Below are 24,834 nucleotides of genomic sequence, written 5' to 3'. Positions count from 1 at the left end.
TGTACTCGATCCAGTTACGTTATGTTCCAGTTACGTCTCCATCAACTTGTCAAGCTAACATTCCGCGATCTTTTGAAAATGCCACAAAACAAAACACGCAGAGGTACAAACCCATCAGCCGCCTCAATCCTGAAAGTGTGTAGCTATTGATTAGTATACTGAAAGCTATTCTTCTGTGTTTTGATCATCAGCTAATATCAGATACTTCATCCCAGAGTGATTACTTTCAAAAACATCGGCCTCCAATAAACGAAGACGTTTCTATAGAGTCTGATGGATGAGATGCAGTTATCAGCAGGATTCGGGAACAAGAAACAAGAAATGCATCAACAACAACAACAACAACAGCAACTTTAGCAGCCTGAACTAAAAGCTATACACCGACTGACCTTATGGAAGCTTCCATGGAAGATTTTCTTTATTCCCGCTCCCTCAAAGTTGACAGCCTGGAAGTCCCCTTTGTAGTCATAGTTGAAGAAAGTCAAGGTCTTCCCAGAGTCTTAGGGGGGACAGACAGATGGACAGAGGGACAGAGGGACGGGGTGTTTAATTGTACTGTTGGGGTGTTTAATTGTACTGTTGGGTCTGTGTCAAGTCAACCTGTACATACAGCGGCCATCTTTCCACATTTCATATTACAGTTTTTAAGGAAAACGTCTGCGTCACAAAATTACATGCTTAGTTTCTCGGCGAGTCAATTTCTTGATTTCTGCTTTTCCTCTATTTTCAACAAAATACAGAAAACCTTTCATGCAGTAAACCTGCTACGCATCTGACAGCAAGAATGGCAGCCTTGGCATGATGAAGACATATGGCTCTGTCACCGCATTCCTCTACAAATCAGCATTCATTATCAGCGCTCACAATGAATCTACTTCTGAACGCCACACTGACACGTGTGTGTCCATACATTTAGTTTGTGAACCAGCACAGTAATACTTGAACTGTGAGGATACAAAGGTGAAGAGGTGAGGAGAAGCTTAGCGAGAGCAGGTGGGTGAAGACCCTGTGTGCTCCCCGGGCTTCAGCTCATTCTAACGAGGTCAAAACCAGAAATGAGGAGTTAAGATCCCAAACAGGTCTGAAAAAAGATCGATTTAGTTCAGGAAAGGCCTGGAAAATGGTGAAGCAGATGGTCTGATCTGATGCTGAGGTCAGGAGGGAGGCTCAGGAACGATCAATACACCTTCTCACTGTACTTACTAAGCAGGTTCTGGGGCTGAGTCAGCAGATATACAGTATGTGTGTGTTATGATGCAGGTGTTCACACTCACTGTCCAGGATGAGTCCCACCAGCGGCTCGTTAGCCTTGTTGTTGATCTCCCATAATGCAAAGGGTTCCTGGGGGGTCTCGGGGAGCAGGCGGAACATCATAGAGATGGTGTAGTCAGAGGGTAAACCTTCAGGGTGGAGGTACCTAACACACACAGCAGACACACACACACACACACAGAGCTTAGCTGTGCCATGAAGACGCGTCCACCAGGGTTCCTTCATGGTCCCGGCGTCTATTTTCAAACGTCATCAATGCTTTTGAAGCGCCTGCAGCTGCCTTCAAGCGCCAGTGTGTGTGTGTGTGTGTGTGTGTTTCCGGCAGCTTAGCCTTCGGCGTGCAGCTTCCACTAAAGTCAACTCAACTTCAGCCTTTGAGAATTGATGTAAATGTCACACAAACTGAGTGATCTTAGCAGAGGACGCTGCCGGTGGAGCCGGCTGACATCATTGTTTACAGGAGGAAATGGAGCAGGAGAAGAAGAGATGAGAGTGAGCACAACACACACACACACACACACACACACACACACACACACACATAAACACGCACAAAAGCCTTGAAGGAGCAGCAGACGTAAACCTTCTGTGTGTGTGTGTGTGTGTGTGTGTGTGTGTGTGTGTGTGTGTGTGTGTGTGTGTGCGTGTGTGTGTGTGTGTGTGTCTGTCTAATGTTTGTTCTGGGACTTGCGTGGACCTCTAAACGAAATCTAAACACGTCACTTCACCTCGTTTTATCTTTGTCATCACTGATTGAGAGCAGTAAAGTAGTGAAGTAAATCTGCCACACACACGCGCTTCATAGTTCAACCAGATATACGATCTAGAGACTGATGTGGTTACACTTTCATTGTTTATTTCATTGTCATATTTCCTATTTTTGCTTGATGTTTGACATTGTGTGTGTTTGACATTGAACAGGAAGTGTGTGTACGCGCGCGGTGTGTACAGCATGATATGAATCTTAGTAAGTTGGTGTTTTGCACGATGGGGAGTTTGTATACATTACATTGCTATTCATGTATTCCTGCAAACTTTGGTGTGACGCCTGAGAGAAGATAGAGCTTCCAGGCAGTCTGATGAGTGTGACGATACACACTTCATCCAGAGCTGGAAAATCTATTTGCTGCACTTTGTGTTAATGTGCTGTGTGAACCGCGGGGGATGGGTGCAAGCGGAGCCTTCACAACATTACAAGGATCTGCTGCCTGCTTAGACTTTTCTCTGGATTACTTTTTATAAATAGAGTTACAACATATTTACATGAATCCATCAGATAAACACTGGCAGACGCCCACAGACACAGAATGGAAAATCTTTAAAATAAACAAATGTACTGTTCTTTGCTTTCGGTCAGGGAAGATAACAAAAGACAATACAGTCCAGATGTTTTGGGTGGGACTTGAACTCTTGTGTCGTAGAAGATAAACCAAAAAGAAGGAGGAAGAATCTGTGAGCTGCTGTGCTTCCTGTTTGCAGTCCGACTCCGCCCGCACCTCTGGATGATCATTCAAAGCGTTGTGCTGTTTGTGTGCTGCTTTGTGCGCTGCTGATTGCACAGCAGAGGAGGCGAGCGTCACTCAGCAAGCAAACAGATGGAACGCCGGGTTGGAAATTACATCACTCACAATCTGACCATAAACTAGAAGCGTATCTAGTTTTAAATTGGACATATGGTTGACTTTATTATTATTTATTTCGAGTCTTTATGAATCTTGGCACATTATTGTTCAATGTCATTTCCCTTTATTAACAGTCCTCTGTGTTCTCCTCAGCTTTACTCTTAATCCCAGGTATTAGCTCTTCTTTCTTTATCTATTAATTTTGAATAATTAAGTCAATCGATAGTGTAAAGGGCCTTGAACTGCACCTTGTATGGAAAGAGCTGCACAAATGAAACTGAGTATGAGTGAACGCAGGGGCTCATTGGCTTACTTGGTGGGCTGCAACACCATGGCGTCCTGGTGAAGCCTGTAACAGGGGAAGCTGTTGAATGAGCCCGGCTCCAGTGAAACCCCGGGTATGGTGCTGTACTCTTTCTCCACCAGGCCAAACTTATCCATCATACGGAAACCTACAGGGGACACCATCATCATCATCATCATATGTTCCATACATGTAAGTGGCCTGGTGCAGTGTGTTATGCTGTATTATATGGCGTGTTGTTTTCATTCACCTGCCATCGTGTCTCCACTCATCAGCACAGACGGACAAGCTGAAGGAGAGACAGGAGAGGTTCTGTTAGTTCCTCTTTATATTCAAAAATTCAAACATTCGCCCTCTTCCTCTTCTCTCTGCCAACAAACATCATCTCACAGCTGTCTCACAGAGTTTTCCCTGCATCTCTGTCTGACTTTTCATTTTCTCTCCCTCGCCTCATCTCCGGCTTTTCTAAATCGAGGTGTTTTTGTTTTTTTTCTAACTCACTGGCGGTCGCAGCCTCGCACACGAAGGTAATGAGCTGCTCCTCGATTTTCTTCACGGCGTCCAGGTCGTCCACAAAGAAGACGTGTCTGTCGCTGGGCTTGCTGGCGATGTTCACCAGCTCTCCGTAGTCTGCGTCCGCAAAGCCGATGGCAAAGATGATGTAACCTGAGACGGAGGTATGGAGAGAATGAGACGGAATACAAGCAGTAGCAGAATGAAGCGTCCTTTAAATCATCACTTTAACACGAACAGATCAAACTGTCCCCACCCTCCATCTGCATCTCTTTGGAGACTTTGTTGACATCGTCTTGTGAACGCCCATCGGTCAGGACGACCAGGACCTTGGGGACGCCCCTCCTGGCCCCCCCGTCTGAGGTGAAGATAGATTCCTTCACATGCTTGATGGCCCGACCTGACAGGGGAGGGGGAGAGAGAGAGGGGGAGAGAGAGAGAGGAGAGAGAGAGAGAGAGAGAGAGAGGGAGAGAGCGAGAGGGAGAGAGAGAGAGAGAGAGAGAGAGAGAGAGAGAGAGAGAGAGAGAGAGAGAGAGAGAGAGAGGGAGACATGCAACCATAACTTTGACTAAAGTTATGTAAGAAATCAAGGAATCAAAGCTTTTGATGAGTTAGAACCCGTTTGTTCACATCCAGTTCAAACTTTGATTCTAACTCAATTCAGGCACATATGCAGCTGCCTCGCTCTGTCAAACACCTGGATTATGAGATTTAAAATCAATTTATTCAGGCATGTAAATGTCTTATGTGGTGATGGAGCTTTATCGCTTCATCGCACAGTTGCCTTCATCAAAATAACCGCAAGTAATTAGTGTGTGGAGCCGATGGATATACTTTGTATAATGAGTGACAACATATGTCCAATTAATCAATAAGCTCCATGTGAAGGTGTTTGTCAAAGCCTGGTAACACACACACACACACACACACACACACACACACACACACACACGTTGCTCCATGACCAACGCCCAGATGATTCACTCCTACTGAATGTCAATATCTGCATAACTCTGGCCTTGATGTGTGATATTAACAGTTCATACTGCTCATGTACTCATTTCCACATGACCTTTTTATATAATTAAGCAGACAATCGCTGCCATTAATCCTCTTAACTTCCTCTGCGGTGCCTCTACACTTTGTCCTCTCACTCCAGTTTGCCTCAAGGTGTTTATCAAGAGACTTATTAGGAAGTACCTTAGAAATGTCATAGGAAAATATCAATATCAATAACGATGCCATTAAAGGCCCAGCACACATATAATAACCGATCACATATAGTGTTTGGTGTGAGCTATAGACCCCCCCTCTCCCCCCCCCCCCCCCCCCCCCCCCTCCTCCCCCCGGCTGTTTCCTTCGGTGCCGAGCTGTCAGCGGAAGACAAATGATGAGAGTGCAGGCCTGTAATGTGTTGCGTTGTCAGATATCTGCCAGTGATACATCTGTTTCTGTGCTGTCCTGTGATCACACCGGGCCGGACTGGAATTACAGAGGCTAGTCAGGCATGAAGAGACCCACGGGAAAGGAGGAGAGGAGAGAGATGGGAAATAAGAGGAGGAGGAGGGCAGAAGAAGCAGTAGGGGGGGGGGGGGGGGTTAGGGCTGCACAATTAATCGAGCTCAAATTAGATAGTGGCTGCACTGCGATGTAGTGGGGTAATTACTGTAATTCTACTGCTGCCCACATGGGGGCCAGTGAGAAAGTTGCAGTTTCGTAGAGGAGCAGAAGAGATCGTAGTTCGTAGAAGCCAAACACACCACGGTAAAGTTGGTTTCATATTAAACAGTTATAAGTTGCTTTTATTCAGTATATTTATGCAGACTGCATCAGTATCACATCTTGGGAATCTGTCTGTTGCAGTTAGGGACTGAGGCGAAGATGCCATCCTATAAATTTAGAGTTTAAAAACCTTTCTTGGCATGGAAACGTTTTATAGGAAAGGGTAAACTCCAGCAGCTCACTACTAGAGAACAATCACAGCTCAAATCATAATTTCAATAAGTGTTGCAATGATCACACTTTGGTTTGGAGGTGGAAGAGATGAAAGAGAAAGCTGAGCATGTTGGGCTGGAGACCCTGAGGTGAGGCTGCGATCCATCGATGCGTCTGTCGATGCTGCTCACTCCTTTATGAGAACACAAATGAAGAAGTTCTCCTGGCTTTAGCTGAGACTTTCTGAGCCTGCGGGCAACAACGATGGGGACAAACCTTGAGACGGCCGACTATGGACTGAAGGACCCGTCGCTACGTAAAATCACAGAATGAGGCCACGTGTGAATCTGTGTGAACCCCGAAATCAATGCTGCTTTAGGACACTGAGAGTCAATCAGCCAAACACTGCTAACACGACAGCAGTGATGTGACTCCCTCACCGTGAATACACTTCACAGCCAAGCAGAGTCAAGGATTAGCACAAATACTATATATAGCACTACACACACACACACACACACAGGGATAAAGTCTTATTACTACAGCAGCTACATTAACTCAATCATTCCCACGACCCAGTCAGAGACGCACTAATGCTCTGATGAATAAATGAATAGTGAACAGCAGAAATCTCAGCATATTCGGGTTTGGACGCGACGAATCGTGCTCCTGGTCTTTCCTCACGCAGGAGCCGGCGCTTTAAATCTAAAAAGAGACGGCTGAGCGTACAGAAAAGCATCATTACATACATGGGGAGAGCAGCTCGTGACCAGGGGTTGTTAATGCGCTCCCCAACCTCTGAGGTGCCACCGAAGGAGCCACCGCTACAGTAAAACGCTCTGCGGCCGAGCTGATGGGAGAGGAACCCGCCAGGGCGAAACAAGTCGCACCCAAAATAAATTGAAACCGAACTAAAGTCGAGCAAAACGAAGGAAATAAATACCCTGGGAACTGACACCAGCTCGCCGGCCTCAGCGTGGTGGCTGCACGGCGGCTGCACAGGCGGCTTTGTGCGAATTTTACAACTGGTTTTCACGGCGATGGCTTTGATCCCACGGGCGTGACACATCTCCAAACACTCAGTCATTTTACAGGAAGCTGTAGTCGTATAATTGATGCTTCTGGGGGATTTAGTGGCCGCGAGGAGTCTCTGAGGAGAGTTTGGAGTTTATGAAGGAGGAGAGGGAGCGTCCAGATTTAAAGTCTGAAATGTCAGAGGAAGCTAATGCAGAAGAAGGACGGAGAGAATGAACAGAGATGGACATTGATTTTTTTATGAAACTATAAGGGATGAATCAGAAAGCAGTACAGGAGGAGGAGGAGGAGGGAGATGGAGGTGAGAACAGGAGGAGAAATAAGAAGGCATGCTGAGGAAGAGCGGGGAAACAGTGAAGGGGTGAAGGATTAGAAGCAGAACACTGTTAGAAAAGCAGAGAGAGAACATTGGCTGGGGTCAAGAGAGGACACGGGAGATGGAGGAGAGGGGACGAGGATGTTAGGGAGGGAGAGAGGAGTGGATGTTAAGAGGGTGGGGGTGGGCGGGGAGGGGGGGGCGGGGGTCTGGCAGCTCTGGAACCGATATGAAAGCTCAAGGACACAATTACGGCGAGCAGACACTGTGCTGTGACCTGCTGCACTGTGAGCTCCACCAAACAGGCTCCAAGTGCTGAGAGTGAAGACGAGACACCACGAGGAAGGAAGACTGAAGATCCTGCAGAACCATGAGATCCTATCATGACCGACATATTCTCTATTTACCGTCATCTTCTGGACAAGCATTGATCCTAGTCCTAACTTATTCCGTGGCGTTGCTGCTGACCTGTCTTGGTGTTTCCTCCCTTGTATTGGATCTTCTGAATGGCTTCCAGCAGGTCTTCCTTGTTACTATGGGAACTCAGCTGGAATTCTGTCCGAGCATCGTCGCTGAACTGGGCAATGGCCACCTGACAGAGAGAGAGAGAGAGGGAGAGAGGCAGAGAGAGAAAGAGAGAGAGAGAGAGAGAGAGAGAGAGAGAGAGAGAGAGAGAGAGAGAGAGAGAGAGAGAGAGAGAGAGAGGACAGGGAGAGAGGGAGGGAGAGAGAGAGGGAAATAGATTTTTAAAGTTTAGATCACCTCAAATCAAATTAACAAAAGTTAGATTCTTGTTTCCCTGGACTGTTATTAGTATTGATTTGCCTTACGGGAATAATTCACACCAGAAATTGAAATTCGGTCGCCATCTGCTCACGTTTGTGCCAGACCCAGCCCCCCTCTCCCCCTCCCTCTCTCCCTCTCTCCCCTCTCCCCCCTCCCCCGAAGTTTGTGTATGAAAACGTGCTGCGCGTGAGATGAGTCAGTTTGTTTCAGCTCTTCTCCAAATGGAACAGGGAGAGGCGAAATGGCTCCATAACACCTCATGTGGCACAACAGAGCCATGAAGCCATACGAGCACACGAGCATCCAAGCGTCCCAGATTCATCACCGGGATCATTCTGTGTACAAGATAATATAAAACTGAAGAGGAGCAGATCTCCCATTTTACATTTTAACTAACAGAACTAACTAAGCTGTCAGAGACACACGGCAGCGTGTCACATAAACGATCCTGCTGCTGCTGCTGCTGCTTCCACTTCCTTATTGCTCCATGATGCAGCACCATCCATCAGAGTTTCATAAGGTCAGCAGAGCTTTATGATGAGGTCACCAGCAACATTATTGTCAGTTTTAGACTTTGTCACACAGAACAGAGCTGCACTCTGTCACCCAGCAGCTCCAAACATTCCCCCCTGGTTTCTATTCTAACCAACAATCCATCCATTTACCGACACTCAGACCTACGATATCGTTCACGGCTGCCAGGTTAAATATGAAATGACACCAATGATTATCAATACATCACAGCTTTCTGCTTTTATAATGTTGAGTCAAAGCTTGAATACCAGATCATCATATTAAATCCCCCCTTTATGCACATTTCTTTAGGCGTTGAATGAAATCTCACTGAAACACTCCGTCTATTTATGTGCAGAATCCAAACACACATCTATAATCAATCTTCCTGCTTTACTTTACTAAGTGTGGCGAACAACTATCATTACCTCCAGACTGCTAATGGTGCTGATGTTGGCTGAAGTTGCTCTGCATTTACCAGCCAGCTCCGTCTTTAGTGTACAAGCCAAATCTCTCACATTACAGCCAATGTTTGGCTCTCTGCAGCCTGCAGCCAGAGGGTTATGGGGTACAACCGGGGGTAACCACACACACACACACACACACACACACACACATAACAGCGGCTTATAAACAAATGAAATAAGAGGGTTTATGTGCACTACTGTGTCAAGACGAATGAACCTAAAGAGGCCTGGGCGACCCGCTGAGGGGCGACGACGCAGGCCAAGAGCAATAAGGTGTCAGAGGGGGGAGACGGGGAGGGTTGGGGGGCTGACCTGGTCACCGCCCGGCACAGCTGCTGATCAGCCTGATACACGGTTATCAACGGGGAAAATAACGATATAATAAGGGGAATAAAAATGACTGCACGGTGTCATTCTGCTCTTTCTGCTCTTTCTTCAATGAAATCTAAATATTAGTCACGGCTGGCTGATTGGAGAGCATCATGGCTTCTGTTTATGTTGATGTTCGTGGCACAAACACATTCCCTGGAGACTAAACGAGCGCAGTTAATTAAAAACGTCTTTGTGAGGAAGAGATGGACTCCTCTCTCAGGTTTTATGTACAGCAGATAAAAACACTTGTGTGTCACATTCAACTCTCCAGGGAGGGGAAGGCCAAAGAGAATATGAAGGGGAATTTGTGCTCTGAAAACAACGAGCTCGTAAGTGATTCATCCAAACAGCAGCCAGACTTAAGTTTTCAAGGTGAGCTTGGCGTCACACACACACACACACACACACACACACACACACACACACACACACACACACACACACAAACACACACACACACACACACAGAGACGCATCATATCCGCATCACAAAAGGACGACGAGCTGTAAAGTTGCTGATTGGAAGATTTGTGGAGGATTTTAAGAAACATTTGGGAAACGTTTGCGTGGAGAATGTCTGGATGGCGGGCGGTTCGGTGCGGATAGAAGCTCCACACTGCGGCGCTCAGCAAGGTAGCAAAGGTTGGAAGGCAATCCCACTTCAGGGAATTTTTTAAAGGAAGGAATATATATTTTTTATCTCTCTCTTAAACGGCCTCTTGTGCCGCAAATTATACTATGATTTGCCATTTTCTTATTTAATCACAAGGATCGCTTTCTGTGTGGCTACTCTTGGCTGCATCCCCAGCATCTGCTCTGTATTCCATTTCCCGCGAGCATCCATTTGTCAGAGAAGTAAATGGGCAATAAGCAGCATAATAAGAGAATAAATTACAAAGAGAGAGAACAAACGCAGACATGCACGTGTTTGTTTTTGCTAAATTTATAGTATAGATGATTTTAACTGCTTGATGTGTGTTTGTAATGGCTGCTGGACGACCACTCCTGTTCTTAATGGGAAAAGCAGGAGACCAGGGAGGCTCATAGACGTATTATTCAAACTCATGTGGTCAAGACTGCGTTCAGGCGGAGCTGTAATGTCACAAATCTTTCCCCTGCTTCACGTTAGGGAAGGAGGAAAGTGAAACGTACTCCTTGGTTTCCCCCTCACGCCTCTGCGACTCACCTGGGTGCCGTCCGGTCCAATTAGATCCAGCGACCCCATGGTGCTGTAGAGGAAACGCGTGATCTTCAAGAAGTTGTCGTCTCCGATGGACCAGGAACCGTCGACCAGGAACACCAGGTCAGCCTTGGCCTCCTTACACACTGCAGAGAGAGGGAGAGACAGAGAGAAAGAGAGACAGAGACAGAGAGAAAGAGAGACAGAGACAGAGAGACAGAGTGACAGAGAGACAGAGAGACAGAGAGACAGAGAGACAGAGAGACAGAGAGTTAGATAAGCTTGTGTTACTGTATAAACTGAGCTGCTTCTTCTTCTTCTTCTTCCTCTCTGTGTTCAGTCACTAGAGAGAGACAATGAGAAAGAGGGGGACCGGTGGGCAGACAGCCAGGCAGAAAAGAGAGAGACTGAATAGTATCCCCCGTCTCTCTCTGCGTTGCGCTCTCACTCCCTCTCTCTCTCTCCTGTTTCCTGTCTCATGGTGAGTAAAGGTTTCCCGTCATTACGGATGGAGAAGCATCGTCCTGACAAAGGTCAGAGACGAAGATGGAAACGCTCATAGACTCGCTCAGCAGGTGCGTCTGTGTGTTTGCGGAGTCGCCGTATTAACGCGACTCAATCAGACAGGAGGAGGTGCAGAGGAGGTGCAGAGGTCAAACTACCAGCTCACACCTGCTGCTGCTGCCTCGTCTTCTCAGGCTGGTCTAGACATTTTGAGGTGTTTAATTCAGCTAACACGGGGGGGAAACGGGATGTTGGAGCCAGAACGTGAGTGGGACTGACGACTCTGCTGTTTGATGCTGAAGAAAATGGAGCTGCTTAACCAACCAAGCCTGAGTTTATACGTCTGTACGTCAGGGAAATAATCCTAATATCTTCACACATAATGCAGCTACAATGTGTACACTTTAAGTACATTAAAGTTTTAAAGTTAGCCTGCATCATGGTAATATTTGAAACAAATCCCTTCAGTAGTTAAATCTCTAGTTTGCTATAAAGCCACAGAGCAGATATTTTCACTTCCTGTTTGTTTATTTAATTAGGTTTTAATAGAGTTCTTTAAATATTAAAGAATGTAATGAAAAAAGTGCTAAATCACAGAATTTAGAAAATGATGACCAATGACAATAATCTCCATTTTTAAGTAACTAATTATCATTTTTAAGTAATACAAGCCACAAACACTGGGTAAGCACCATGCAGATGTGTGTGTGTGTGTGTGTGTGTGTGTGTGTGTGTGTGTGTGTGTGTTTGGCGTGTTGCTGCTCACCTTCTTTAGCAGGAGGGATGGTGGGAGGAGGTTCTGTGGCGGGAGGGTCAGTCGGAGCCTGAGTGGGTGCTGGCACTGTACACACACACACACACACACACACACACACACACACACACACACACACACACACACACACACAGACAGGACATTCAAGACAAGGTCATCAATCACGACAGCGAAGACGAGTGGACTCATCATCGGGTTTATCTACTCTCCACACACTCGCACACACATTCATACTCACACACACACTTGTACACAGTAAACAGCCTGAATGAGGCGCAATAAGGAGCAGCAGTAGCCAAAGTCTAATTTGTAGAGAAGCTGCAGCTCCTGATGGCCTCAGAGCAGCAGTGAGGCTCTCACACTGTCCTGTGTCTTCATCTCCATCACTCACACGGAAGCATCATACTCCATCTTTCTACTTTATTCTTGAAGCTCCCCTTCCCCTGCTTCACATATTCTATATCTGGACTACTGGAACAATCCCCGTGGTTCAGATTGAGGCGCCACAGCACCCAGCCAATTATTTTTGCAGAAAGCAGAAAAGCTTGTTGGGTAATTGTTGGCGACGAGTGATAATTTAGCCGCTGCACTCACAGAAAGCTGCTCACTTGTTTGGGCCTCGTGTGTTTCAGGCTACAGTGATGTTGCTTAGAAACACTATGCTTCTTAATGTTGTGCAATGTTCGTTGCCTCACACACATGCCCCCACAAAAAGTGTGTGGGCCGCAGCTGAAGAGCCAATCAGCAGCATGTCTTGGGACAATCGTTTGTGTGTGTGTGTGTGTGTGTGTGTATGTGTGAGACTTTGTAACATACGTGTCATGTCGGTGATGGAGACGGCCGGTCCCTCCAGCTCCTGCATCCGGGTCTGGACCCTGATCTGGTATTGGCTGGTGGGAGTGAGGTCGTGGAAGCAGTGTCGCGGGGCCCCGCCCCCTAGGCTCACTTCCTGCATCTGACCGTCTGCAAGTGAAACAATCACAGAAACATTGAGGTGAATTTGGGAAACGGCGTCAGGTTTAAAATCACACCCAAGCTCTGCTTTGAATTAGCGTTTCTGTTTCCTCTTTCTGCGGCATCTGGAACCTTCCAAGCACAGTCGAGTCTTTGGTTGTTACACACTGAGCAGCCTCGTTCATTTACTTAGTTAAAGGTAACTGCTCAGTTGAAGAGGATGCATCAGTCGCTCTCCACCTGACCCTAAAGGTCGCGGCACGCTTCACCGACAGCAAAAACACTGGGCGGAAAATGAGTTCCAGACTGAAGCACGATGCAACTTCAAATCAAATTAAGCTGGTGTTCAAACATGTGCCTCCGAGTGAAACTGCACACTCGTGGAAAAGGCAAAATTAAATAACAACAACCACCTGTCACACGTAGAATGTCAGAAGCTTTTAAATCATCATTTGTTTCAGTCTAAACAAATCAGGTTGTGACTTTACGGCTCTGTACTCATCCAGATACTTGCAGAACTTTCACAGCTCAGCCAGGAAATTAGAAATAATGTCATTAAACCCAAGTCTGATAAGGAAAAGTATCTAATTGTCCACTGATAAATGAAATGATTCATTATTGTGTCGTAATAGCCGAGAATGCAAACTACAAACGTGTCTAATTTGCCTGAATTTAAAATGTCTCTGCGGTCTAAAAAAAAGAATGAAAAGGAAAATGAAAATTTATGTCCGCAGCCAAAAAGGGACCAAGTGGAAATTGGAAACACAAACACTAATAGCAGCCATTTGTCAGTTTCATTAGTCTAATTCTATTTCCCAGCGTGTCTCTCAAAGAGGAGAATGACAAATGAGCTTCTCATCTTCCTCCTTCTCCTCTTTGCGGCTACAGATGAAGTTGATGGAGGCGGCTGTCGGGTGGTTTCCTGTTTGGAGAGGCAGCAGGCCAGGTGTCTGTGCTGCCTCAGCCTAGAGTAGAAGGATCGGACGGAGGAGGGGAAGGAGGAATCTGCCTGCTGCTTCTTCTTTATAGTGTTTTATGGCAGTAATAGGCCAGACAACACAAATGCCTCCAGTTTATCTCAATGTAACAGTGAAATCTGTGTTAAGACAGAATTATCGCCACATTTTCATTACATCAGCGAGAGCAAAGCATCCACACACACACCCCGAGTGGGAGCTGCTCCCTGATAGTTCTGTTGTTCTGTGCAATCTCCCATCCCATTATCACCTCAGGAGGCATTTGTGCAAAGTGAAGACAAAATCTCCATCGTTCCCTCTTCAGTGTGACCTGCGTGACCTTTGACACCTGCTGATATTTTAACAAACGCAAAAGTTTTCTTGAAAGATCCTGCCTTCATTTTTTCCATTAATCTGACAGCGAGGCAATGAAATTATCCTGCAAATGAGCTCAGTCAGCGGGAATGAACTTCCTTTCAACACCTTTAAGAACAGAGATAGAGTTCTAACACTGAACACACACACACACACACACACACTCTTGCGTTGACAGTCAATGTACTTACTGAAGTGGGACAGTACGGACACTCTGTACAGTGTGGCCTGAGGGACGGGCTGCCACTGGACACACATGCTGTCATGACGCACCTGGTAGGTGGACAAGCCTGAGACACCCAGGACCACTGGAGAGAGAGAGGGGGAGAGAGAGAGAGAGCGAAAGAGAGAGAGACAGAGAGAGAGAGAGAGAGAGAGAGAGAGAGAGAGAGAAGGTTAGAGAGTGGATTAGCGTTACTGTATAAACTGAGCTGCTTCTTCTTCTTCTTCTTCTTCCTCTTCCTCTCTGTGTTCCTCACTAGCAGCTTCTCCCGTCTGGTTTTAAATACAACACTAATGCATCACTGAGGTTAATCACTGAAGTTTGACTGAATAAGACGGGTCCGTCCTGCACCATCTGCTCTGCTCAGACTGGCTTCTTCACAGAGGAATTTCGAGTAACTATGGAGACATGGAGTATGTTACAGTGTAAAGTCATCTCCATCCTCCTATCAAGTGACTTTCATGTGTCACATAAGGCAGAAGTGAAGAGGAGACAACAGCATCAGACCAAGATCTTAGAGGTTATGGTGACATTGTGTTGGACCTGATATGAATCTTTCCTCTTGGACGACACAAGAGGTTGGATCTTGTTTAGAGGTGAGATTTCAGTAAGGACATGTGCACACACACACACACACACTCTCTCTCTGCCCCCCCTCCCTCTCTCCCCCTCTGTGTGGGCTCCTCACTGTCCTCCTTTATTAACAGATTTTGCTGAGGGTATAAAACTCACTGGGCTCTCGCACCATTAAATGTCTGTATTCTGCCGGCATCGTGTGGCAGGAGGCTTCTTTTAAATACTTGTGAATTATGCAGGCAACATTCCAATCATTCCTTTCAATACAATACACACACACACACACACACACACGAGATAACCAGCATGCATACATATGTAGGACAACTATAAGCGACTACTGTACCAACACACTGCACACATTAAACCCCGTCTGCTACTTCCTGCTTCTTTGTGTCACATTCCTCTCACCTTCCATGTTTTATTCCCGTTTAACGACTTTAACTAATTCTACTCCGCTTCCTCAGACCAGATTGACTGATCGTCCTTCAACAGTCCGGAGGAAAACTCTTTTTTACTGCACGTCTGAAGTTCCAGTCCCGTCGCTATCAAGTGCATAAAATTTAATTTTTTTGGGGGGGGAAATGGCCTCATTCCACTCAACGGTCCTCAAGGTGCCAATAATTACCTTTTTATTCTTCATCCTATACGTGTAATTTATCGGAGCAAACACGGCAGTTGGCTCCCACGGTGAGGCTGCGGTGAACGCAACGCACCCTGGGAAATATGCCAGCAGACAGGAATTGTGATGTTATCGTCCTTATTAGAATGACAAATGAAGGGACACATCCCATTAATAAATCAGAGCTCCTCCTCTCTACATGGATTTAACCTGAATTTACATCAGCTCGCCACAAATTGCTTTTTTCCCTGAGAGGAAATGTACATCCTGCGAAATGTTTAGTGATTAGTCATGTGGTCAGGAGAGTAATGTGATCCATTACAATGTACGGCTGCTGTGAGAGTGTGCAGCAATAAGAAGGAGAGGAAACATAAAAAGGGAAATGTCTGAAAATGTGTGTAAACTTCTTTACCGCCTGCGTCTCTTTTGTACGGCCGTGTGGAAGTGGTGACCTTATATTCTGTCGCTCTGCTCTCCGCTCGGGGAAGAACGCCTTTCATTACGGGGGCTTAATAGAGACGGAGAGGTGCGAGGAAGACGTCACTCATTCTACAGGATGATGATGATTAAGGAGCAGAAGAAGAATGAGACGCTATTCTTCAGGCTCTGTCTCCGTGCATTCATTCTTGTCTTTCTTTCTCTCTCCTTCTCCAAAGTAAATTGAATTTCAAATTGCTTTTTAGAAGTAAAACAAAAAGGTTTTTTTTCTCTCCGCATGAGAAATTCATGAGGTATTAAAATTTCACCGTGTTTGCTTTGATCTCATTGGACGCTCCGTCGATTTGTCACGTCCTGTGCGGCCAATCAGACACTAAGCCTTTAAAGCCGGGGATGAGACAGCAGTTTCGTGAAGAAAGAAAAACAGAAATCTCATATAGACACACACACACACACACACACACACATTGCGTTAATATTCAGTGATACTGACACAGCAACTATCCTGATAGTTCTGTTGGCCTCTGCCACAGGGGTTTCAAGCATGCTCGCCCACACACACACAAACACACACATAACAAAAGGATCAAATGAGGTATACACACACACACACACCTTATAAGCATCTTGTCCCCTCCCCCCCCCCCCTCTGTATTGGTTTCAGACAGAGGCACTGAACCCTGCATCAGGTCTTACTGCAGCTACTGATGCCACATCTGTATGCAAAAAGGATCCTGCTCTCCGGCTGACGGGGGAATATTAAAATGACTCTGTCTGTTTGCTAAAGTCTCAGTGGAAATTAGACGATGGTACCACCCGGCAGTTAATATGAATATTGTTCATTCCTCAGTTTTTTCTCAACCGATTCCTCTTTCTGCTGCTGCCTATATATCATTCTGATCATTGCTTGTTTCCCCTCACAGACTGTAGGCAGCATGTAGGGCTTTTGATTTAATATGCAACAATTAAACACTTCAGCGGTTGATGACACACCAGCACACAGTGTGTAAAGTGCAATCAGATGCTATATCCACCATTTATTCACTAGTATAGTCTGTTTTTCCTCCTTTTTCCAATTTGGAGTGGCCAATTCCCCTCCCACTTGATCTGTTTCCACCTGCTACACTTATGGGATGCTCCTGCTTTCATCCCCCCAGGTTCCATCCTCCTCCATGCAGCGTGTGCCAGTAGCTCTGGTGCCAACTTACGCGTCTTAGCAGTCGCTAGCAGTGGTTGGCTGTGTCCTGAGGGGTACAGAGCCGTCACCTGGACGCTGAACTCCGTCCCAGTCGGCAGGTTGAGGAGGAGCGTGGAGGTGGAATCCTCACTCACCGATGTCTCCAAAACCGCCTCTGGCTCTGACAAAAACATCACAGAAAAACATCAAACACACACACACACACACAAATATACTGTATACTCACACACACACAGACACACACAGACACACTGTATACTCTCTCACACACACACACAGACAAGCAAACACAATTCAGATTATTAAAGAGAATTGGATTTTGTAAACACCGCACTTCTCAGCCGCAAGTTCCAACAAATCAATACATTTGAGGCCATCAAGAGAATCATAAAAAAAATATTAAGATTCTTAAAACACATTTAACCACTTAGAGTTGCCAATAATAATAGTAGATAAACTGATAATGGAGCTGTTTCCAACACCTGCTTCAAAAAAGGAGCTGCATGTGCTATACTCAGGATTAGACACACGCACACGCACACGCACACGCACGCACACACACACACACACAATCACACACACACTTACACACACAATGCAAACTAAGTGGGTCCACAGTGAAGGAGTGAATGAAACAATGTAAGTAAGAAGAAAGGAAACAGGAGGAAGCAGTAATGAACTTTACAGCACAACAGCCACCATAACACTGTTTAATGGGAAACAGACTGTGTGTGTGGGTGGGTGTGTGTGCTTGGGGACAAGTGTGTGTTTGTGTGTGTGTGTGTGTGTGTGTGTGTGTGTGTGTGCGTGTGTCTGTGTGTGTGTGTGTGTGTGTGTGTGGACGTTTTGCATGTTTTTGTCGCTCCTTGTGTGTGTGTGTGTGTGTGTGTGTGTGTGTGTGTGTGTGGCACCCGTGAGCACAGGCGCGTCTACTACTGAGCGTCTTAAAGTCCAATATGTTTCCCTTGAACTTGGTCCCTATAAGCTCATTAATGCTGCCGGTCTGCTTGAAGCTGAAGCTGCGGCCTCAGCCTCGCTGTAATTGTGTTCCGCTGAGTGAAAACAGTGGTGGAAACTATAAAGACTGGTGCCTTGTCTGGGAAGGATGAAACAATTAGCAGTAGAGAAGCACCAGAACGGTGAAAATGGGCTTTTGATGATACTTCCAGCCAATAATTAAATGAGGAAGAACGTCTTATTTCGGCTCTACATCACAGCCGCTGCTTCCTCTTTAAGCCACCAGCGTCTTGTTAGAACCTCAAGCTCAGCAGTGTTTTCTTCAGATACCATGGGGTTGTCATGGGTTTGCTGTCAGTGAGTCGTCCCATAATAAAAGGATTAGTGCGTTTGGGTAAGTGTGTCCCATGGCGAAGCACACACAAACACACACACACACACACACACACACACAAACACACACACACATACACATACAAACACACAAAACAATTCTTGTATTCACCAACTAATGATTAACTTCTTTTATTCCACCAGTAGAGTTCTCTATTTTCTCTTAAACTTGACTTTGTTATGTGTGTCAGAATAGCTGTGTGATTGCGTGTAAATGTGTATGCGTCTGGACTCTGTGTGCAGGCTTTGTGGCTGCGTGTGTGTGTCGTGTGTGTGTTCTGGTGTTTATACATTATGCATGTCAAAGGTCTTGCAAGAATTCAAAGATGAGAATCTCCAGAGCTTTCCACTTTTCTAAAGGTACATTTATAGGATTTTTACTACTTTTCGTCTCTGTGGGTGTGTGAGTGTATGTGTGTGTGTTTGTACCATGGATGGGCTGGTAAACAATCCTGTAGCCCTCAGTTGGAGACTTTGCTGGATCCCAGGTGACCCTGAAGCGGCTGTACCACTCCTCTGACACACGCAGGTTGCTAGGAGATGAAAGCGGCACTGAAGGAAACACACCAGAGATGCAGAATCCATTAAAAAGCCCCGAACACACACACACAAACACACACACACAGCTGGAGTGTGTCTGCTGATCATGGGCTTCAACTATATGATTTGCAAAAACTGAGAAATCCAGGAGGCGCCAGCTGAGGTGATGATGGATTCGTGATGACGAATGGTGGCATTGTGACATTTCCAAGACAAATCAGTGCAGTTCATAAGAGGCAGAGGAGGTAATGTTTGAGAGAATCAATCAGAGCGGAGCAGACTTCTTTAATTGTGCCATTATTGAAAGGCGCAGCTGTAATTATGCACAAGCCCTCATTAGGACAATTAAGAATGCACCGCTATTTGTCATCGACTCACAACAGGAAGTTAAATTAACATGAAAATAGTGCCATGCAGATCTACGTCCTGTCCTGTGCGATGGAATTCATTTTCATTAGCTCTCAGATGTGTCAGATTCAGGCCTCCAAACTGAAATTTGCCCCTTTGATTAATGAAAATTCATAAGCCCAGATTTGACCCATGTGGGTTAATTATTTAGAGAGGAAGAGAGAGCGAGAGAGAGAGACAGATGGGGGAGGATGTGTGTGTGTGTGTGTGTGTGTGTGTGTGTGTGTGTGTGTGTGTGTGAAGGCTTACATGTGGCTCCCACGGCAGACAAGCTGATGCCGTCTTGTCCATCTGTGTACACTGGTGTGACCGTTACTTTGTACTCGGTGTCTGATAGCAGAGGTTGAAGCATCGCTGTCCTCTGACCACCAGGGACTATTACCTACACACACACACACACACACACACAAATACATATATTACATTTTAATAATTCAGTACATTCACAAACACATTCAAACTTCCATTATACCATGTTGGAGGCGTTTTCTTTTGCAGACATCTCGTCACCGTGACGCCGCTGTCATCAGCACAAATCAATGTACGCTTACTCCAGTTAACAGACATTGTAATGCCATCGTAAATCGATTTATTCATGCATGTAAACGTCTGTGTCGGGGCAAAACACTCCCGCGCGCGTTTCCTCACCGTGGAGCGTCGCCTCACACTGTGACGGCGAACAACAGAATCCTATTAATCCCATTACTCACTCGCATTTGCCTTAATGGCGGCACAGACAGATAATCAGAGAGTATGAAGTGAGCAAACGCTATACTATACACACACACAACACCCACATGCATGACACAGCATGATACCGCATGTTTCCTTGGACGTTCAGGGGTTAAATATAAAGCCTAGGCCGTATTTGTCGAAGCAGAAAGTGGCTACAAAATGCCACACACCCTCAGGGATTTGAGCCACAACTGTTCAAGAATTCTGCTCACTTCAGTTTAGTCAATAAAGTCAGCCGAGGCCAATGGTGAGGCAGCAAGGAATCCATTAGAGGAAAACCCAGTGCACCTAAAGGCTTTTCATTCAGAAGTGTTAAACTTTCTTCTTTCTCTCCATCTTCCTTTTTATCCCCAAACTATACATTTGTGTAAAGTATCAGTTTATTGAAAGGCATTAGCATAGAAATAAGGAATTTGACACGGCGACACAGAGGAGACGAGACGCCGTGCTGATGAATGCCGACGTGAACTTGGACTCTGCCCTCTTTTGTTATTGGTGCGAAACCGATTGAAAGCAATTAAGGTTATCTGTATTCATATAAACAACCTAATTTGTTGACCAACCTGAAAGGACCTGAACGCACCGAGACAATTGAGAGAGTTTTTACTGGAGAGATGAGGTCCAACACATCGACTCTCCTCTGAACTCTCTGATGTCCAACAGAGACAACATTTGATTTGTATGACATGAGACTTTAACATAACGCACTGTGCTGACTGAACTGATCCCCAGCAAAATGTGTGTGGGGGGGCTGGCATAGGTGCTTAAAACACACACACACACACACACCGAAACAGTCCCACTCTGCCTCATCTCGCTTTCTCAGCACATCCACATGAAGAAAAGGAACAGCGGCGACCTAAACGCACCCTTATCTGTCATCAGGCCGACTGATTTAAGCCTTTCACTGCTTTTGTTTAGCAACTGTTTCTTCCCTGGGCGGCCCTTTGTTTTGTTTGGTGTTTTTTTTTCTGCCCCTTCCTCAGATGCCCTCCATCGCCGCTCACACTGAGGTAAATGGCTGCTGAAAAGATAATGGAATGTCTTCAGGCTCGGCCCGGCCTTTCCATCTTCCCCCCGCGGTAGGAAATTAAAACAGGGGAGAGAGAGAGAGAGAGAGAGAGAGTGTGTGTGGATTAAGGGAAAGACGGAGAGGGAGAGAGCGGCGTGGCGTTTACGTGTGCGTGGGCACGTATGCGTACGTGTCCGTCCGTGATCGGGGTCGTTGCGCGTGGCACCGAGCTCAAGGGCTCTTCCTCCCACGAATAGCGGGATCACAATGGCGAGGTTGAGAGAGCCGAGACTTAATGCCTAATCAGTTTTCTGATTGGAGCAGCAGATGACCCCCCTGGTCACCCCCCCGCACCCTGCAGAGACAGTCCACTTGGCTGGAGGTGTGGAATAACAAGAATCTTTCTCCAAACACAACTTCTTTAAATTGGTTATTCTGCAGCAGTGTCCTCTTGTCACTGTGTGTGTGTGTGTGTGTGTGTGTGTGTGTGTTCAGGCACTTTCGAGCTTAACCCCTCCAGCCTTTGGCTCACGACAGACAACGCTGATTAGACGACAAGGCCGCAGCCAAACTCACCGTCTCTTCCTTGCGGTCTCCCCTCCGGTCGGCGTAGGAGACCCTGTAGCCGGACACGCGGGGGTCCTCCAGCTCCCACGACGCCTCCAAGCTCTGGGTGGTCTCGTGGCTAAGCTGAAGGTTTCTCACCGCCTGACGTGGAGCTGCAGCGCAACATCACAGAAAGCACTTTGAGCCGAGGGATTAATACATCAGCCTAGATGAATAACCGCGTCGAACCACTCCGGAGGAGGAAAAACACGTATTCCCAGATTTTGAAGAGTAAATCAAAAGAAGACCTGCCAGTGTGCTCATTGTGATGTGTTGGCTGACAAAATGAAGCACAAATAAAGAGGTGAAAGCCAAGTGTCTATCGTCATGCGTCAGTGTGAGGGGGCTTGGTTTTCATAGGACCACTTCAGAAGATAGAAGCAAAGCTGAAACGTGTTTTTGATGTTGTGTCGATCAAAATTAAGTCTTTAAACCTAGTCTGTCAGGGAAAGTTCCTGCATTTTCAGAGCAGCGTGTGTTGAGGGAGAATGCAAGCAATGATTTGTACTAAAGTGCATCCAGCTCCAGAATGTTCAGGATCTGCCAGTTTTGCAATCATGGATAGGTCAGATATGGAAGTAAACAGCGCCTCATCAGTCAGTTTGGAGCGATTCTTCTCTCCTGACATCCAAACAAACATCAGCCAAAACTCTGCTGTGACTGGCAACATCAGGAAGTGCTGGCAGCCGCGGCAGCCGTTCACATTTCCATGGCAGAGCAGTTTCTAGACAGATGCTCTGGCTTGAGCCGTGACTGAAGCTGGACAGCAGGGAGAGCTTTCTAATTAAGTACCACTGTTCCCCATCGAACCACAAGACCGCATTGGAACAAAATCTCAGTGCTTTAACTTGCTTCACTACGGCACACAGAGAAGTACATCTCGGCCTGGCTGCTGCAGGAAATGCCAAAAATTCCAGCAACACAAAGATTACAAAGTTTATGGTTCAAAGCCTTCTGGTTCAACTACTTCAAATCCGGTCTCTAACTCATTGGTTTGTTCAAAGTTCTGTGAATTGCAGTTAATAATAGAACTCTGGAACACATCCCGAGGGCCAATACTGCCAGTGACACAAGACCGAGAACTGAGCGACCATCAGCACGGGAATCCGTAATAGCAGTAAATGAGTACGCGTCTCCATCCAGATGATCGATTTCGTGAGAGCAGGAGAGCACGGAGATCTAGAACTCTATCACGGACACGAGAGACTGGCACATCACAGGGTGGCTGGATGGAGTTCCCATGGCACAGTATCCAGATTACCTTGAGACTAGACGTCCACCTGGCCTCAGAGTCAACATCTCTTCCAACATTCTTGTTTTGGAGTTGACAGTGCCATAGGAAGATCATCTGGAGGACGGAGGTGTGCGCCCATCAAGCTTGGCTGAAGGGGATTTGCAGTGCCAAGGACTAAAGACAGAACAAGGCAGACACAGCCAGAAGGGCCTGATGGAGGCTTTGGATGAGGAGGGTCCATGGGCTAATCCGCCATGGATATGAGGTAAAGACCCGAAAGACGTCAGGAACATCACATTACATTACAATCATTTAGCAGATGCTTTTATCCAAAGCGACTTACATTACATTACCACCCTACGCAGAGGGGGCAGCAACTGGGGGTTCGATGCCTTGCTCAGGGGCACCTCGGCAGGGACTCGAACCAGCAACCCTCCGGTTCTTAGGCGGAAGCTCTACCCACTAAGCCACTGCCTCCCTACAAACTCCCATTATCACTGATGATGTGCTCATGAGCAAGGTAAGATGTATGTTTCAATGCAAATGTTACAGGAGTCCTGATCCAGTGTCTGTAGTGTGGTCAGAACCTTCATTTGTCATAACTTTGCTGTGTTTGTCCATATAAGACCAGATCAGCTAATATAAAGGTTAACACACACAGAATAATATAAAGAGTGCGATGTGATTTGTATCCATGGTGACACAGCGGGCCAGTAGAGAAGAGTAATTAGGACATTTGTTACCTGTGGTAGTTGTAGCAATCGTTGTTGTCTGGGCCACTGGGGAAATACCGAAGACATAAATCACATAATTAGATGGAAACTCTCAACAACTCTCCATATCAATAACGAAGGTAATTAGACAGAAATACATAACAAATCATTGATGGGATGATAGATTTTCTCCCTCTTGAGATTGGCTGTGATAACAAAATCAATGCAAGCTGACTCGTGCCCAGCATTATTTTGATCCAAGAAGAGATAATTCTATGATCCTAGCGGGCCTTTGTGATTGGATGGGAGCTTCTGACCGGGCTGGCTGAGGAGAGGAGAGTTATGCAGCGCAGGTTCACAGGGTATTATCTCAGTTTGATCAATGTTTCTCTTTGTTATTAATGCAGCCAGAGGTAAATTCCTATTCTGATTTGTAGACTGGAGTTCTTCTTACGTGTGGTCTCTATCACAGACAAGGCGTTGCTCTCCGAACCGTCTTTGACTACGGCCGTCAGCATGACTTCATACGTGGTAGATGGACTCAGGTCCGTCAGGAAGAAGCTGTCGTCTGTTCCATCCACCATCACCTAGACGGCAAACACAAGTTATGACTTCGAACGCCCCACAGATGTTGGCTGATATTACAACCAACTAACTAAACGAACTAAAACTAGAATTTGTTTTGTCCCTTTTCTTTTATTAAATTCTCATATTTTAGCAGACATCCCGCTGTTTCTGAAATAGCTGGAGGAGAGTAAATAGGAGGAGTTTGCTAAGTTACCTTCAAGATGTGATATTTAAAAATTGTCTGACAAGATTATTTATACTCCAAAGTACAATAACAGACGTTGAAATCCAAGGACATTGATGAGTTTTAACAGAGAAAGCTGCCAAAAGCATAAAATAATAAATCTCCTTTGTACTCCTAAATTAATTCAAGACAACAGCAGGTACTGTTGGTGCACATTTGTGAATATTGGTGCTCATTTTACAATGTTTACATGTTGGAGGAATCATAAAGCAAATGTACTTAGCACACTTGTCGTTGTATTACAAGAAGAAATGTGTTTAATAAAGCCAAAATGTTCCATCCCTACATACCCAAGGTGCTGCTGGAGTCCAACCATCGACTGCAATCTGCACCAACGCAAAACAAGAATCAGACCCTGAGGTTAACACAAAGAGGTCATCAGAAGTACAGCTCGCTTCAGTGCAGAGCCGCTTTTAAACTGGAATTGAATGTAACCGACTCAATAGGCAGATCACAGGCAGGGTTTGTTTCTTTGCAGAGGCCTTGGA

General features: G+C 46.0%; 1 protein-coding gene across 1 annotated transcript in view; it reads right to left on the bottom strand.

Moving 5' to 3' along the window:
* col14a1a (collagen, type XIV, alpha 1a) overlaps positions 1–24,834 on the bottom strand; it is a gene marked incomplete at its 5' end in the record, with an annotated part of 88,746 nt that overhangs the window by 30,813 nt on the left and 33,099 nt on the right. Inside the window, 17 exons of the mRNA XM_076160718.1 lie at positions 390–499; positions 1,275–1,417; positions 3,208–3,346; positions 3,449–3,487; positions 3,700–3,864; positions 3,968–4,111; positions 7,467–7,590; positions 10,323–10,462; positions 11,587–11,661; positions 12,412–12,558; positions 14,072–14,188; positions 16,948–17,097; positions 18,717–18,839; positions 19,485–19,617; positions 21,559–21,701; positions 23,566–23,601; positions 23,990–24,122. Coding sequence (XP_076016833.1) covers positions 390–499; positions 1,275–1,417; positions 3,208–3,346; positions 3,449–3,487; positions 3,700–3,864; positions 3,968–4,111; positions 7,467–7,590; positions 10,323–10,462; positions 11,587–11,661; positions 12,412–12,558; positions 14,072–14,188; positions 16,948–17,097; positions 18,717–18,839; positions 19,485–19,617; positions 21,559–21,701; positions 23,566–23,601; positions 23,990–24,122 — 2,061 coding nt within the window. The remainder of the gene's footprint in view (positions 1–389; positions 500–1,274; positions 1,418–3,207; positions 3,347–3,448; positions 3,488–3,699; positions 3,865–3,967; positions 4,112–7,466; positions 7,591–10,322; positions 10,463–11,586; positions 11,662–12,411; positions 12,559–14,071; positions 14,189–16,947; positions 17,098–18,716; positions 18,840–19,484; positions 19,618–21,558; positions 21,702–23,565; positions 23,602–23,989; positions 24,123–24,834) is intronic.

Source organism: Genypterus blacodes, unplaced genomic scaffold, assembly GCF_046128005.1.
Source record: "Genypterus blacodes isolate CSIRO-AG114 ecotype Tasmania unplaced genomic scaffold, CSIRO-AGI_Gbla_v1 ptg000107l_1, whole genome shotgun sequence".
NCBI lineage: Eukaryota > Metazoa > Chordata > Actinopteri > Ophidiiformes > Ophidiidae > Genypterus > Genypterus blacodes.
Note: the sequence above shows the minus strand (reverse complement) of the source record. Positions and strands in the feature narration are given on the sequence as shown.